This window comes from Salmo salar, chromosome ssa16 (genome assembly GCF_905237065.1).
Source record: "Salmo salar chromosome ssa16, Ssal_v3.1, whole genome shotgun sequence".
Lineage (NCBI taxonomy): Eukaryota > Metazoa > Chordata > Actinopteri > Salmoniformes > Salmonidae > Salmo > Salmo salar.
This window is the reverse complement of record NC_059457.1, coordinates 16,602,075-16,619,466: the sequence shown is the minus strand read 5'-3', so window position 1 is coordinate 16,619,466 and position 17,392 is coordinate 16,602,075. Positions and strand designations below refer to the sequence as shown.

General features: G+C 43.2%; 1 protein-coding gene across 3 annotated transcripts in view; it reads left to right on the top strand.

Moving 5' to 3' along the window:
* The window catches only part of btbd11b (BTB (POZ) domain containing 11b), a 142,482-nt gene that overhangs the window by 76,325 nt on the left and 48,765 nt on the right, over window positions 1–17,392 (top strand). The window contains exon 1 of one of the 3 annotated variants that reach the window (XM_014148220.2): window positions 9,471–9,613. The exons of the other annotated variants lie outside the window; for them this stretch is intronic. Within the exon in view, the coding sequence (XP_014003695.2) occupies window positions 9,478–9,613 (136 nt within the window). The 5' untranslated portion in view covers window positions 9,471–9,477. Of the gene's footprint in view, window positions 1–9,470; window positions 9,614–17,392 lie in introns of those variants that run through there. 3 annotated transcript variants of the gene reach the window in all.

The window sequence follows — 17,392 nt, the reverse complement described above, 5'->3', positions numbered from 1 at the left end:
TAACAGGGCTAAGGAAGAGGGTGTGTGTGTGCATTTGTGCGTTCATGCACATGCATGTATGTGCGCACGTGTGTGTGTGTGTGTGTGTGTGCGCGCACGCATGAGTGTGTGTTTGGGTATGCCTGGGCCCTTCCCAGCCAGTTTCCTCCACTGTGCCAGTGTACCTGGTTCCCATAGCAGATCCAGTATGCCCTGGCGGAGAGGTTGGGAAAACATGTGGGGGGGAAATACCCTACCTACCCGCTGCTACAGCTGACTGTAGTCAAGGCAGGGCAGGCTCCCACAATGTGATACTTTCAATATTTGGTTTGGCATTATCTGGGCGATTCGTTTAAGGAAATAGGCTACAGTTGGGGAGGATGGTTTTAACCTTTAATAACAATCCTGGTTTGGTTGTATATATTAGACTAAGTAGTCCTTTGTAGAAATAGAAGCTTGTGTGGGTCGTTGTTTGACGTTAAATGTTGTGCTCTTGGTGCTCTGCATCCCCAACCCTCTTTACTTTGTGTGTGTACTGTACAGTTGAATGTGTCCGTGTGAAATACTTGTTGGAAGGACAGTGAGGTCAATACTGTAACTAGCTGCCATGCGTTGTGTGACTTCTGAAACCAACATGAAATGCAAACTTCAAACTGCACTCTTAAAACTATGAGCTGATGTGTATCATCATCTTAACTTCCAGCACAATCATTCAGTCACCCCGAAAACAACATTGTTCCTCTATGTGGAAACATTTTCCACATTTCTTTGTCAAAAGAGTGAAGTTGACCTGGGCTCTTCCTCTGAAATGACTCCTAAATTCTCTGCTGTGTAGACGTGTTGAATCTAGATGACCCTTTCACCTTCACATGGTGTTCTCCCATTAAGAAAGTGACAGAACATTGGGGGGAAGTGGTCCCTAAAAGTCAGGGTCGTTCCCTGGAGAAGTCGACTGCGGTACGGAACGGCAACACAAGGCCCCAGTCTCATCACTCTCTGCCAATGTGGCCCACTTCCACTGTTCACAATATTACACCCAGCTATTTTACACAATCAAAATGATAGATTACCCAAGGTGAGTTAAACAATTACCGAGCAATTTGGATCTCGTTCGCTCACAAATTACCTCTCAGTTCCCGAAACAACTCGGAGAAGACTAATGATTCCACACGTTTAAGAGGGAAAGAAAAAAGGATCTTTAAAGATAATGCTCTATGATAATAATGCTTTCAGGTAAGACGCTCTCTCCTCTAGATGTTCTGTCAGTCAGTTGAGCTGTTATTTCCCTGGTTGACGATAGATGGAATGTCTCTTTTCAAACCTCCCACACACAGCTTTGAATTACCTTTTCTTCCATAAAGAGCAGGAGTAGAGGACGAGAAAGACAGCATTGTGCATGTCTCTGTGAGGAGGTTATTCACGAATGAAAGCGTGTCTATGTGTGTGTGTTTGTGCAGGTGTATTGTGCTAGCGTGCTCCTTTCTGTAGTGACACAGGAGATAGTGGGGGACTGACTTGGCTCTGTTGGGCTCTGTTGGGCTCTGTTGGCATGGCTGCAGCTATCAGTGATTATTTCTGGTATTTCCCCCAAAGGAAGAAGCAGATATGTTCCTCAATATCTAGGGCTGTGACGGTCATGGAATTGCGGATGATGGTAACTGGCAAGCCAAATGACCGCGGTTTCTGTAATAACTGTTGGAATAGCAAAAATATAGAAATAGAATGAATAGAACGGGCATCCTCATGCAAGTCAATGATGGCATAATGGGTGGACTGGCGGCTATTGTGAGTGTACCCATACAGAGAGAGGGAGGCGAAGCGAGAGCCCTATCTCTGCCCAAAATCTGTCTACATTAAGCAGACCCTTAATTATTAATCAGATAAGGAGTTTTTGTATGGGGGCAATGAAAGTGACAAATTTAGCCAAAATAAACATGAATTGCTATTTTGATGCATGAGGCTTATTTTATCTAATAGAAGTTTCGTAATGCTTAGGTTGTTATGAGTATACTGATATATGCTGGGGAAAAAATTAAAGACAGTTCATAGAAGGAAATCAGTCAATTGAAATAAATAAATTAGGCCCTAATCTATGGATTTCACATGACTGGGCAAGGGCACAGCCATGGGTGGGCCTGGGAGGGCACAGGCCCACCCACTTGGGAGCCAGGCCCACCCATTGGGGAGCCAGGCCCAGCAAATCTGAATAAGTTTTTCCCCACAAAAGGGCTTTATTACAGACAGAAATACTCCTCAGTTTCATCAGCTGTCCGGGTGGCTGGTCTAAGGCGATCCTGCAGGTGAAGAAGCTGGATGTGGAGGTCCTGGGCTGGTGTGGTTACACATGGTCTGCAGTTTTGAGGCCGGTTGGACATACTGCCAAATTCTGTAAAACGACATTGGTAGACAACTCTGGCAACAGCTCTGGTGGACATTCCTGCAGTCTGAATACCAATTGCACGCTCCCTCAAAACGTGTGGCATTGTGTTGTGTGACAAAACTGCACATTTTAGAGTGGCCTTTTATTGTCCCCAAGGTGCACCTGGGTAATGATCATGCTGATTAATCAGCTTCTTGATATGCCACACCTGTCAGGTGGATGGATTGTCTTGGTAAAGGAGAAATGCTGATTAACCGGGATGTAAAAAATGTGTGCACAAAAGTTGAGAGAAATAAGCTTTTTGTGCGTATGGAACATTTCTAGGATCTTTTATTTCAGCTCAGCATGGGACCTACATGTTACATTTATATTTTTGTTCAGTGTAAGTGTGATGCACGTGACATCCTGGCAACTTTGAGAAAAACACTTTACATCAGAGTTATCCCTGTTGAAATTCGAGACGGTGTATGCATATTCATGAGGCTAGCATTGCATCTCATTTTCCATTGGCCGTTGACGTCAACACCCCTCATTGAATATTGAAAAAAGTATTAAAATAACATGATGTATCCATTAATCTAAAGAGAGGAATAGGCGAGAGACGTTCCGCTCTGTTGACCACGAATTGTTAGGGCGGACCCATAAGTATCTCGTCATTGTCCATATGGGCGGCTGTTAGCCTCATGGTTAGAATGTTAGGCCAGTAACCGAAAGGTTGCTAGTTTGAATCACGGAGCATACAAGGTGAAAAATCTGTCAATCTGCCCTTGAGCAAGGCATTTAACCCTAATTGCTCCAGGGTCACTGTCAATAATTGCTGATCCCTGGCCGTGACCCCACTCTCCGAGGGCGTCAAGGGGAGTTGGGCTAATCAAAAAACACATTTCCACACCTCACACTCATACAGGTTACCCACTTATACATGAAGTTAAACAGTACAAATATAAGCACCCCCTATTTAACCTATGATCAGTGGCGACCCCACCTGTTTAGCTAAAAAATAAATAAAATACCATTTTAAAAATGGTTGCCTGTTTTGCATGTTTTTTTGGCATTAATACGTGTTACATATCAGTTTGCAAACAATGTAAAACATTTAAATCATTGAGTTAATAAAGCCACATACAAACATGGTCTCTTTTTTACTTTCTTGAGTAAGCAGCTCCAAAATGCAGGTGCTTCAGCCTAGCTCAGTGCTTTCTGTGGTGGTGGGGCAACCAGTGGAAAATACAGAGCTTAGGGGTTGGTAATGTTCTATAGTTGCGCCGTGATTGGCTCAGTGTTCTGTCACTCATGGGGACACTACGTCACTGCAAAGAGAGCACAAATATTCAAGCCCCTTGGATGCTGTCATAGAGTTACATTAGAAGTTCTCATCCAAGAAGGCTCAAGGTCATTGGTCACAGATAAAATGACATCAAATCACATTATATCTACCGTAGCTTTGATTGGACTGATCATGTCATCATCATACTTTCAAAAGCTTAGCTAGCAAGATAGACAAGCGGTCATCATCATGAATCAAGTTGACAATCTACTGGCAAATCCTTTTCAATCCTTGTCATATGAAGAGAAATTATAGCTAAAACATATCGGTGCTCATCGGCCATTGGACATAAACAATATACAACAAGTTGAAAATCGCATATTCAACAATGAGTGGTTTGGAAGGAATCAGTGGCTAACTGCAAGCGTTGCAAAGCAATCACTAGCCTGCTATTCAGTGGAGTGGGTGTGTGGTCCAAGTCTAGGTTTAAGGGTCTCTTTTCCAAGCTTAAAAGGATAAGCATTTCCACCTTATAACTTAGCCTACTGTTCTGACTTTGTGGTGCACATGTAGCCTATAGCCTGTTTCAGAGAAATCATTGAATATTGTAAGAGGTTTCATTGTCTGCTTATATGCCCCCTTTATTTATACTATGGTTTTGACTTGGTGTACAGGGAGAACACTGTAAGAACGGCCCATGTTCTGAATTCTGTCACTGTACATTTCAAAGGTGCTGAACAAGTAGTTATATTGACTACGTCCATCCTAGCTCGCTCATTAATGTCTTAATAGAAATTACGGATTGCCTCTTATCCGCTTGTCGTCCCCTTATGCCATAGTTTGTACATCTCAATTGTCAGTATAAACCACATTTGTTTAAGCAAGTCAGCCATATCAGATATGTTTTTTTTAAGGCAGTAAATGAGGCTGTATTAACTGTTTCGCTGCCAGACAAGGCTCCGCTGATAGCCAGGTGTAGTAGTGGTATGGATTCACTCCTTGGTGCTGAAAAGAAGGGTTCTGCTGTTCGGACAGCTTTATGTAGGCCCTAACAGTTTGTGGCCACCGTTTGTCACCATTATAGTGGAATTCATGTATTGTTTAGTGGTGTGTTGTTTTGTGGCTTTGCTGGCATTCATCTAAAAAAAATTGGGGGAGTTTGCCCCACCAAGATTTACATGCTAAAATCTCCCCAGCTTTCGATATCTCTGACCCATACGAGCAAAGTAGGAAGTAAAAGCAGGAAATGTACCCATCAATTATGGAACACCATTTGGGCCTTTGCGGGGCAAAAAAGATGCACTTGATGTGTCAAATAAGCTTGTTGACCAATCAGGACCTGAATATGACTGCACGTCACATAATAGTTTAACACGTTCATAAATGTTTCACGTAGTTATTACACATTGATTACATTCTCACTCGTATTTCATATGTCACAACGATTCACCAATACGTATGCTATGATGCTGGTAAAGTTTGTCTCGCGCACCTTCCGCTGCCACACAAGCACAGACACATTTCCCCAAGCTCTGGACAGTGCTGGTCATAAAAAAGCTAGCTAGCTGATGGATTTTTTTTATTTAACTAGGCAAGCCAGTTGAGAACAAATTCTTATTTACAATGATGAACTACACTGGCCAAACCCGGATGATGCTGGGCCAATTGTGCGTCGCTCTATGGGACTCCTAATCACTGCCGGATGTGACACAGCCTGGATTCAAACCAGGGACTGTAGTGACGCCTCTTGCACTGAAATGCAGTGCCTTAGACCGCTGTGCCACTTGATGCAAACAATGATCTTCCCCCAAAACAAAGCAAAACGACATAATCTGTTTCTGTAAGGATTAGCCACTAGTGGAATTTGCGGTTTACCTTAAAAATGAAAGTCTCTCAATGAAAGTCATGCAAATGAATACAAATAGTGGAATCATGCCATAATGGAATAGATCATGCTAAACGAGTTTGAAATGTTCTTCTATAAATTCAACAAAAGACAATAATTTGTTAATTTGACAAAAATCAGTGACACCCACTCTGAAACCACTGTGAACTGAGCCACATTTATTTTACCAGTCATCCTGCTATGTGTATTAGAAACTATTCCAGAGGAAATACAATACAATGTGAATGTTTTGGAGCCTGATAACTCTTGAGGAGGACTTTGGGGAAAAAAGCACTTGGGTATTGAGTAGACTGATACCCCATTTCATTGATCCCCAATCCTTAGGTAAAGCTGTACAGTGCAATATGAACGTCAATATGCACAATAGGCTGAATGTGGAGTTGATTTCCCACCGTCAAAGACCCATAATAAGAGCTATGACGCTAATATTTGCATAAACTATTCACAGTTGTGTTCTGTGGGTGACTGATACCTCATTTCATTGCTCCACATTCCAACACTCCAACCTTGTAATAATTCCACCAATTGTAACCTTCTACATCACTTTCAAAGGGGGACCTTTATTTTGAAGGCGAACCGCAAATTCAACTATTGTGGCTAGCTTCACAACACAGTTACATAGGTTCCTAAATCATTGCTAAGAATATTGAAAATGACTGTTTCAGCAAGGGGAAACTAAGATTCATCACGTGGTTAAAAGTCCACGTTATCGCAGAAATGGACTCAACCGCACGAATACCTGGCACATTTCTTTTGTACGGTTATGACGGTTATTTTATTTTCATGACGTCTTCATCCAAAAAACGTTGCTTACATGGTTATATAGTAATTGTGCCAGCCCTATCGATATCGCTTGCAAAGCAAGGTGTTTTGTTTTGGAGCGTGGTATATGCTTGTTTTTTTGTGTGTGTGTCTATGAGAAAAAGAGAGAGGCAGGATGTGTGTGAGAGAGAATACAAAATAAATGCAGGAGGATGATAGGGGCTTATTCTGATGTAGATTTATGTAGATTGCAGTGTGTGAATAGGGTTTATATGTTCTCTTACCATATCCATGAGAGGTAGAGGGATATGCCTAGAGTATAAAGAAACTGTGAGGGAATTACTTTTTTATTGTGGTGCCTCTATCCAGTTCTCATTTTCAACTCCATTAACCTTTGACGCCTGTGTATGATAGAGGGGAGAGGTATAGAGAAGGAGATGAATAGAGACATGAGAGGGGGAGAGCGAGGGGGGGAGAGAGAGAACACCATACTGCCCATTTTCTGACACTGTCACTATCACAGAGGAGCATCTGACACCAAACAAATGAATCTCTTCCTGTCGTGCTCGTCCCAATCTCACATTTCAGCACATGGTGGTCCTTCTAGCGAGTCACCGGACCATCCCCTCTGATTGCTATCTCCTCCTGGCGGGGTTCCTCTCCATTGTCGACCCTGAGCTATCTGCTCTGACATTTAGTCAATAGCAACACGGCATAGAGGAGGAATAATCAAGAGGTTGGACATCTGTCATGATATCAGACTGTTAAATAGCCATCACTAGCTGGCCTCTACCCAGTACCCTGCCCTGAACTTAATCACTGTCACTAACCGACTCAACCCTGCACCTTAGAGACTGCTGCCCTATGTACATAGACATGGAACACTGGCCACTTTAATAATGGAACACTGGTCACTTTAATGATGGAACACTGGTCACTGTAGTAATGTTTACATACTGTTTTACTCATTACAAATGTATAATACAGTATTCTAGTCAAAGCCATCCTATTCAACTATTTCTGTACATATACTATTCTATCCTAAGTATTCTTCAGATGTACTGCATATTCTATCCAAATACTGTCCATAATGTCTACACATCCCATCACACATATGTATATATACCCCTGACTCCGACATTGCTCACCCTAATATTTCTATATTTCTTCATTCAATTCTTTACTTTGAGATGTGTGTACTGTTAGATAGTGCTGCACTGTTGGAGCTAGGAACACAAGCATTTCGCTACACCCTCAATAACATCTGCTAAATATGTGTATGCGACCAATAAAATGTGATTTTGTTTGAAATTATACTGTTCCTTTAGGAGAACATCCTTTAGGTCCTAGGAGAAAATCCAGCAGGATCATTCACATTCATATTTTAGTATCATGCTGTAGTTACTGCCCTGGTTTCTTTTTATGCTGGGTTAGATGAGTAGACCTACTGAGTGTCATTTTAGACTTTAGCACTCAAGCTCCACCGCCACAGGGATTCTATTTCCATTTTTCGTTAAAATTGACTTTTTTTGTTTCGCATTCATATTGTATTGTCATATACAGCATGGATTCAAGTGGGACTTGAATGGTCCCAATTTTAACATGCGTCTGGATATGATGTCTTCCGTGTACAATGACCCAGAGGAAAATATCCCCCTGCAGTAAATCTCATTTTATGATATTAGTCATATTTTTAATTGCACCAGAGCCTCTGGAGCAATATGAGCAATTACTATAGCACAGTGTTGTGTTAAGTATCGTAAAATGGGTTGCGGAGTGCATTTGTCAACCATTCATTTATCCTCTCGACGACATATGTTCTAGTCATCGGGACTGTGATTTTATATAACAACGCTTTCACCATACACGCACAGGCACGGACACACACACATCCTGCCCTTTGTCCACCCTTTGTCCACTCTGATAAAAACAGATGGGGTTGATGTCAAGTGAAGGAATAGCCAGGACAGGTCGAGCTGTATCTGCATACTTTGGGATAGATACAGTCACAGAGGAATGATCAGAGCATAGTACCCACTCAGGGACTTCCTTCTTGTTCTCTCTCTGCTGCCTCTGATTGCTAGCATTGTCTGGAAAGCACCCTGCAAGGCGCATGCGACTCATGTATATTACACACAGGGGTATTACCCTTGACAGAAGAAATGTTATAACTAGAGGTGAATAACAGAAAGCAATTTAGCTATTACCTCAGGATAAAATAACAGGGCTTACAGAAAACCGTTTTTTTTTTTCTCCGATTGGAGGGAATTGCGTAATGCAGGTTGGGGTTGTGTCCCTGTTGTGTGTCAATCAGACCTCATCCTCATTTCGTGTGTGATTGTGTGTGTGTGTGTGTTGTCGGTATCATGACGCTCATGGTTTATCTCAGGCTGTCAGCTGTCTCTGTGTGATGCCATCCACCCGGGGCTGTGGCCAATCTGCTCTGGGACCTGGGATTGCTCTGTTCATTCTATCTGTCAGCCTCTCTATCGCTCTACCTGTCAGTTATCCTTCAGTCAGGCACTGTTATGGACACATGCACACACACCCAGGCCCAGTCATTTAATATAGATACAACTTGTTTGTTTTGTGTTCTCATTTTGAAGATGAGTAGCTAATTACAGAAGATGCAATGACGTATTGATTTCTCACAGAAAAGTCATTAGATAACCTTCTCGCAGAATGTTGTTCATTGAAACAGACAGGATATCTCATCAACATGCTGTCAAGAGGTAGTCTGGCCCCCCAGATCTGTTTATTCCATCTTGCCAACTCCTATGGCCGTTGTTTGGTGTGACAATGACCATGGGAGTTGGCAAGAAAGCACAACCAGATTTGGAAACAGACTAGTCAAGATTAGAGAGGAGACTAGATGAACATGCTCTGGGTGAATGGCGTACTAGGATCAGACAGTATGGAAGCATAGAGAGGCTTTCCATCTAAGTCAATGGTTCGTGACGCCATAACTATTGGAATCAATTGGCCGGTGTTTGTCAAATGACTGTCTATATATTCCTTTGGAATATAAATTGTTACACATGTATGCACTCTCATTTCCTTTGCCATTTATGTCGGCACAAAGGCATATTGGAAGTTCCTTTTTTCAGTGCTACACAGTTCCCCAAAATTCTGTTTCTCTCCTGGCCCTTTATACACTGAGCAGTAGGGGAGTTTTCAGATGTAATGGGAATTGTACTGGCTTGCAAACGGGTACAAAGGACTGAATGTATTCTTCATTCGCATGGCTGTCTGCGGGTGGCAACCCATTCCTCCAGTGCAACAAGGTTGAAAGAGGCAGAAAGCTTTGAATGCTTGACAGGTGGAATTCATGACTTTTGTTGATGTGTGTTTGCGCATGTGCAGATAGTACCCTTTGTGTGTGTCTGTGTGAGATCCTGGTTGGTTGAAATTGAAATGTAAGTTTCGAATGAACGCGTTACTGTAAGCAAGAAAACGACACATTATTCTCCTTACTGGGATGTATAGACTACTACTATGCACAGTTTGATGCATAATTATTTCTGTGTCGTAGTCTTGTGTTTCTTCGTGCGTGTGGTGTGCATGCGTTTGTGTGCGCATACAAATGTGCGTGTGCTTGCGTGTGAATGTGGGTGCGCTTGTGCACATGTGTATGTGTATGTACAGTATGTGCATGTTTACAATATGTGGCGTGATGGCGTGTTGAAATGCTCTCTCCCTAGACCATATTTTATTACTTATCCAAGCAGACACGTGCATGTGTAGAGATCTTTTCTCCCAGTGCATGTGTGATCTAACTCCGTCAGAGTGGTTGTAACCGCCAACTCCCAACACATTCCTGTGGCTGGTACAGTACTAACCCATTAAAGATTTGTGGTCGGTGGCCGTCGTAGACCGTACTGTGGTTGCTGGGTATCTCATGCGAAGACCATACTCCAGCACTTGTACAGTCATCCCAGGCATGTGTCCCTCTCCTCTCCTCGCGTCTAACTCAGATCCAACTCTAGACATTTCACTCACAGCTGTATTTCTACCACTACAAAATATCAACGCATGACAGAGAATAAAGCTGTCATCTACAGCACTGTATGTTCTGTTTTCCCGCCTCTCGTACTGTCTACATCACTGTTTCTCAGGCTAGCTCCATCATGTCTGATCCCTCTCTGTATACATATGGCCACCATCTGTTCTGGCAGGGCGATGTCAGAGCCCAGAGTGGGCCAGCTCCATATCCCACTGGAGCCCACGTGCAGTATCAGGGTTAACCCCTTACAGACATACACTATATATATACATGTATGTGGACACCCCTTCAAATTAGTGGATTTGGCTATTTCAGCCACACCCGTTGCTGACAGGTGTATAAAATCAAGCACGCAGCTATCTCCATAGACAAACATTGGCAGTAGAAATGGCCTTACTGAAGAGCTCAGTGACTTTCAACGTGGCACCGTCATAGGATACTACCTTTCCAACAAGTCAGTTCGTCAAATTTCTGCCCTGCTCGAGCTGCCCCTGTCAACTGTAAGTGCTGCTATTATGAAGTGGAAACGTCTAGGAGCACGTAGCGTGTAAAAATTGTCTGTCCTCGTTTGCAACACTCACTACCGAGTTCCAAACTGCCTCTGGAAGCAACGTCACAAACCTAAGGTCACCATACGCAATGCCATGTGTCGGCTGGAGTGGTGTGAAGCTCGCCACCATTGGACTCTGGAGCAGTGGAAACGCGTTCTCTGGAGTGATGTGTCACGCTTCACCATCTGGCAGTCCAACAGATGAATGCATAGTGCCAACTGGAGGAGGAATAATGGTCTGCCCTTTCCTGTTTCAGCACGACAATGCCCCCGTGCACAAAGCAAGGTCCATACAGAAATGGTTTGTCAAGATCGGTGTGAAAGAACTTGACTGGCCTGAACAGAGCCCTGACCTCAACCCCATCAAATACCTTTGAGATGAATTGGAACGCCAACTGCGAGCCAGGCCTAATCGCCCAACATCAGTACCGACCTCACTAATGCTCGTGGGTGAATGGAAGCAAATCCCTCCATTTCCAATCTAGTGGAAATCCTTCCCAGAAGAGCGGAGGCTGTTATAGCAGAAAAGGGGGGACCAACTCCATATTAATGCCCATGATTTTGGAATGAGGTGTTCGATGAGCAGGTGTCCACATACTTGATACAGTACAATCTGTAGGGCCATATCAAATATGTACATTTAATTGAGATTATTTTTGGGAAAGCCTTTCCATCTACCAGTCATCACATAAGCATCATCGCTAACGTCTACAGAAAGTGGTAGACAAACGTGCATACACAGACAGGGCCATTCCTGCGCCATTGCCTCTTCAGAAAGTTTGAAGTTTAAGGAAAACACTTATCCATTTTGTTAATGTCTTATCATAATCTTGGCCAAATTATTATTATTAGTATAATTTTTTTATAATATTAAATTCAATACGTTTAGTAGATTTCCTACTAAGTTCAAAACATTTTTGAATATTGTTGAATTATGTTTTAATGTCTGGATTCCGTGATTTCGTCCGCGTTTTCAGCGTCACGGGTTTTATAGGGCCCTGAATCTGCAAAGATGTAAAGGTAGAATAGGAAATACTCTCTCTCTGTCTCTTTCTCTCTTTTCTCTGTCTTTCTCTCTCTCAACCTTATTCTTCTTTGTTCATGTGTTTTTACATATAGACATTTCTCTTTCGCTCACTCTCTTTCTCTCTCTCGCTCTCGATCTCTTTTTATTTTGTTTAAGTCACATGAACAATTCACATTATTACAAGTTACATTATTCATCTTCAAAATCCCCTGCAACATTGTGCACAGTACACAGAGGACAGAGTGACTTAGCAGACAGAGAGTTCTCTATTTCAGTGTCGTCCCTGCTCTGTGGAGAAACCTAGGGAAACTAGTCCCATGGACCTGCAGAGTTTCTGGGGAAGAACCAGGCTCCGTGCATCCCTCTAAAATAGATTTAAGTGCAGGGTAAAGCCACATCGAAGTCACAACTCCAACAGTCAAGTCTGGGAAAGTCAGAGAGGCAGGGCCTGTCCCTGCCCCTGCATGCTAGGCATTCAGCCCTACAGACAGGGGGCGGTAGAGATAGACAACACAGCTAGGACAGTTATGACCGCATTGGCATGTGATATTACTTCTTCAAATGATGGGGAAAGTGAGACTGCATACTGCAGTGGTGCACCTCAGCCTACTGTAGTAACCGTGCTCTGTTCCCGCTTTTCTCCCCACATTTTGGTTGTTGTTTTTCTTCTATTAAGCCTATATAGTAGCTCAGATGGATGTGTGCTCATAACATTGATTACTTCAGCAATGAGTTCATAGTCAATGTTTCAGTGACATCGGCAAAGTAAACAGTAATGTTTTTTCTTTTACATTTAAAAGTTACTGTAACTACCATGTACTCCCAGCTGCAGTAGAACAGACTCAGTGTTCCAAATCATTGCTTTTAATGTCCCAGATCTTTTCTATGAGGCTGTATGAGACTGTCCACTTTAAAACAACCCTATTATTGAGTACTAAGCATTCATCATAGAGAGATGGGGGGGCTCCTGTATACATAAATGTATTCATCCTTCAGTAAAGTGGCTTGCCTGGAGGATCTCTTTCTCTCTCTCTCTCCCTCTCTCTCTCTCTCTCTCTCTCTCTCTCTCTCTCTCTCTCTCTCTCTCTCTCTCTCTCTCTCTCTCTCTCTCTCATGCATTAACCTCATGACTCAGTTGCTCACACATGTGGATAATTTGAATAGCAATAACAGTCACTTGGCACAGGTACACTGTTAGAAAAATGCTGCTATCTAGTACCTTAAAGGGTTCTTCAGCTGCCGCGCACAATTGGCCCAGCGTCGTCTGGTTTTGGCCGGGGTAGGCCCGTCATTGTAAATAACAATTTGTTCTTAACTGAAATATATATTTAAAAAAGGGTTCTTCAAAGGGTTTAAAAAAATAAATATATATTATTATTATTTTTTTATATATTTTTTTAAACCCTTTGAAGAACCCTTTTTGGTTCCAGGTAGAACCCTTTCCACAGAGGGTTCTAGATGGAACCCAAAAGGGTAGAACCCAAACCAAAAATGGTTCTCCTATGAGGACAGCCGAAGAACCCTTTTGGGAACCTTTTTTTCTAAGAGTGTAGTTAAAGGCAAATAGATGCAAAGGCTGAAATGTATTTTTCAAATGCCTGGTTTTTCAAACCAGTAACACACAATGGCTGGACAGGTGATACCCTGCGATTACTGGATGCCACTGCTGCCACCAAATGTCAGAGGGTCCTCTGTCATTGCAAAACAGATTCCTCTGTCATTTGTAAAACAACAACTTCAGACAATACAAGTTAATCATCTGCTCTCCGATGGCTGAATATTACCAGGTTTAATCCACAGCACAGTGACAGGGACATCATCAGGAGAGGAGTGCTGGCTTGGCTTTTTGTCACGCACAGAGAGAGAGAAAGTGGGTACTGTATTGTGGTTGTGGCTGGTGTGTGTGTAAGAACTCGAGCAGTTCTTCCCTGCGGGCTGTTGCTTCACTGGTTTGCATTAGAATGCAGTGAGTCACCTTGCCACAGCCAAGCCTGTGAGCAGCCTGCAATTCACTGTCAGCTGGTGCTGCACCATCACTGCATGATTCTGCACCCTGCGTCATAGTAACGTCAGGGAAGTTACTGCCAAAAGCTAATTTGCACATTTGCAAGGTGTTTTTCAAGCAAACACTCCTACATATAAATCAATTAATACATTTTGAGGAAAATTACAGGCTCAAAAACAGAGGAAACCACATTTTTTGTTTCAGGACATTGATACAGGTCTTTACTCTGGCCAAGTTTCACAGTAAACAACTCTCTAGAGCCCCTTGGTAATCCTGACTTTTCAATGATCTTCTGAGTAAAGCCTGTCCAGCTCCAGCAGAACTGTGTTGGTCTGACTGAAGGAAGGCCAAGGGATGGAGAGAGACAGAGGGAGCCGAGAGAGAACAGGAAGGAGTCTTAACTCGCTCATCAGTATGTCTGGCCCTTTTCTCTCCTTCTCTTCTTCCCTCCAGTCTCAGGTCTGGCACAGGCTGGACACCCATGGGCTAAGTGGATGCTCAGGTCATGTCCTGCATGTTGTGGTCCTCTGGGAAGAGGGTGCCAGCCAGCACAGCCAAGCTTATGACTTGCCTAGTTAAATAAAGGTTATGGGGAATCAAGGTGACACTTCAGTGTTTTTATTTATTTATATATATATATATATATATATATATATATTGTATTTTACCCCCCTTTTTCTCCAAAAACAAAGAGAGTCGCACACTCCATATGTATAACCTCCCAGTAATTTATTGGATAAGTGCAAACCCCCATTATTTTCCCCAATTTCAATCTTGTCTCATCGCTGCAACTCCCCAAAGGGCTCGGGAGAGGCGAAGTCATGAGTCCTCCGAAACATGACCCCTCCGAAACATGACCCGCCTAACCGATGTGTCAGAGGAAACACCGTTCAACTGGCGACCGGGGTCAGCCTGCAGGCACCTGGCCCACCACAAGGAATTGCTAGGGCACAATGAGCCAAGTAAAGTCCCCATGGCCAAACCCTCCCCTAACAACACTGGGCCAATTGTGCACTGTCCTATGGGACTCCTGGCCACGGCCAATTGTGGCACAGCCCAGAAATGAACCTGGGTCTGTAGTAACACATCTAGCACTGCGATGCAGTGCCTTAGACCGCTGCCCCACTGGAGAAGCCCCTACACGTTAGTGTTTTTGGAACTCATAGCATCCCCCTGAGTCCTCTTGGCGTGCCGTTTCTAGGTTTTAGTACACGATACTAGAAGCTTACCCCCAGAAAAATGTGGCTGTTGTTACTCTCCCCACACAAATGATTGGTGTTTTGATAAATCACTGCACGTCAAAGGTGGAGGAACATGTGGTAACCTAGCAGCTCTCCCTGAGATCCCCATTTAGCTAGGTACTGTATATAATGGTGTGAAAGTGCTGGCAGGCGAGGGCGCGGGCTTGGGGAGAGATGCCAGGACAGCCCCACACTGCTTTAAGTGCTTAAAGCTGGATTACTTGGAGCATCGCACACGCTGCAGTTAAAGGGGCCACGTTGTCATCTAGAACGATATTAAAGAAGGTGTTTCAGAGAAATCCATGATATGCCCAGGTGGTTGTTGAAGGAAAATTGGTTGTTTCTTTGCCATTGGTGTACTGTAAGGTAGCCTGGTCCCAGATCTGGTTGTGCTCTATTGCCAACACCTACAGTCATTGTCATGATTTGCACAAACAGATCTGGGACCAGGCTACCTGTAAGGGTCTTTCCCCAAGGCATTGGTTGGTACTGTAAAGTTAGGTTTGGTTGTTGCTGTATCAGACATCTGACCCTATCCTAATATAGCAGATGACTGGGTCTAGTGTCCTTTGTTAGACGGACATGTGTTTGTACGTGGTCCAAGGTTGTGTACCTGACTGAGGTGTACAATGGGAGGGGTCACGGACACTGAGCAGTGCACTGTGGGTCTGCATCACACAACACCTGTTCTACCTGCGTCACGGCCCTCCATCTCCATGGTGACTAAGTTTCATCAGTTCAATACTCTGACCATCGCGACCCTGAAGGAGAAAAGCAAAAAAAGAAGAAATGTTTGGACTCAAAACAGAGGCCTCAGATCATTTAATATGTGTAACACATTAGTCTAATCATGTCCAATGGGTCAGAGGAGGATTACTAAATTCCCTTAAAGCCTGTTTATTCCTTGGAGACTGATGACTAGTGTACTGTATACTGCAGGGCTAGGCAGCAAGTCAATTCAATTAGCTGCATATTGAGAATGAGGAAGTGTTTGAACCAACGCTGCTTTCCCCTCTGTCTGGGGAGAATAGAGCCATTGGTTACAGCCATTTTTTTATTTGACACACTGCAGGTGTGAGTGGTGAGTGGGGGGAAGCAGTAGCAGCACTGCGCTGCTGTGGAAAAATATAAAATGTGGAAGTCTGAAATGGGACGGAAAGCAATCTGCCTCATCATCCCCTGAGCAGGAGAGAATGACTAATGTGCTTTGTGGCAGCAGCCATGATGAAACTGCCTCCACGATATTAGTTTAGGTAGAACACTCCATCTGAGCCAAACCGAAGAGGGATAGTTACATCATAGAAATATAAGCACATACCCTGATATCTGCAGAGCTAAATAGACGTATTTTAAACGAGGAACTATAATTTAACATGGCCACCTGATGGTTCAAATCTTAATAAAGAACACAATAAGCAGGTGTGGAATCGTGATAAAGTAAGGTGTCTCACGGCCATGATGGAAGTCGACATGAATATCCAGACTGGATCCACAAAAACAAGAAAAGCTACATTATTAAACTGTTTAGCAAACACTCTATACATTATATTACAGCTATTTACCGCTGAGCTGCACTTAGGAATGCCTCACAACAAGCATCTTGTATAGAAAATGGCGGACGGAGACAGGGAGACAACTATCAGCAGCAGTCTACCCCCTTCCTGAAACAGACAGCCATAAATACCAGTTGGTAACCATCTCACCTGGATTGGGTCATACCAACTCACTTAGCTAGAGAGGAGACATTATCTCTCTAAAATACATCACAGTAGCCGTAATAAATGCGATGGCATTCCAAATCCAACTGCCGTACAATTAATCAACTCAAAATAATACAGAGCTCTTACATGTACAGCATATTATCAAAGTAAGAAAATAGGAAGAAAGTAAACCCCTGTGTCCTAATTGGCGCCTTTAAACGGGGTATGAATCGGCAGCATAATAGCAAATGTTTGGACATAAATTCGGTAACAGGTAGAGTTTACCTGGTAGACAGTCAAATCAAAGCAGGCACCATCCCGCGTTGTAACAAATCATCTTATAACATTATTTTTTAATCTCTAAGCAGGCAGTCAAGTGGGACATTTCTGAAACTGAGGGGATGAAGTCTATCCTCTCCCTGCTCCAATGCCTCGAGTTGTAAACAACAAACAATTACACCCTAGCTCATCGACAGAGACTGCCAGGTGTTGTTCCTCACACACAGTGACTGCTGGCGTAGACAGAAACACAATACAGTACAAGATATGCACTCCTCAATGTCCCCTTCACA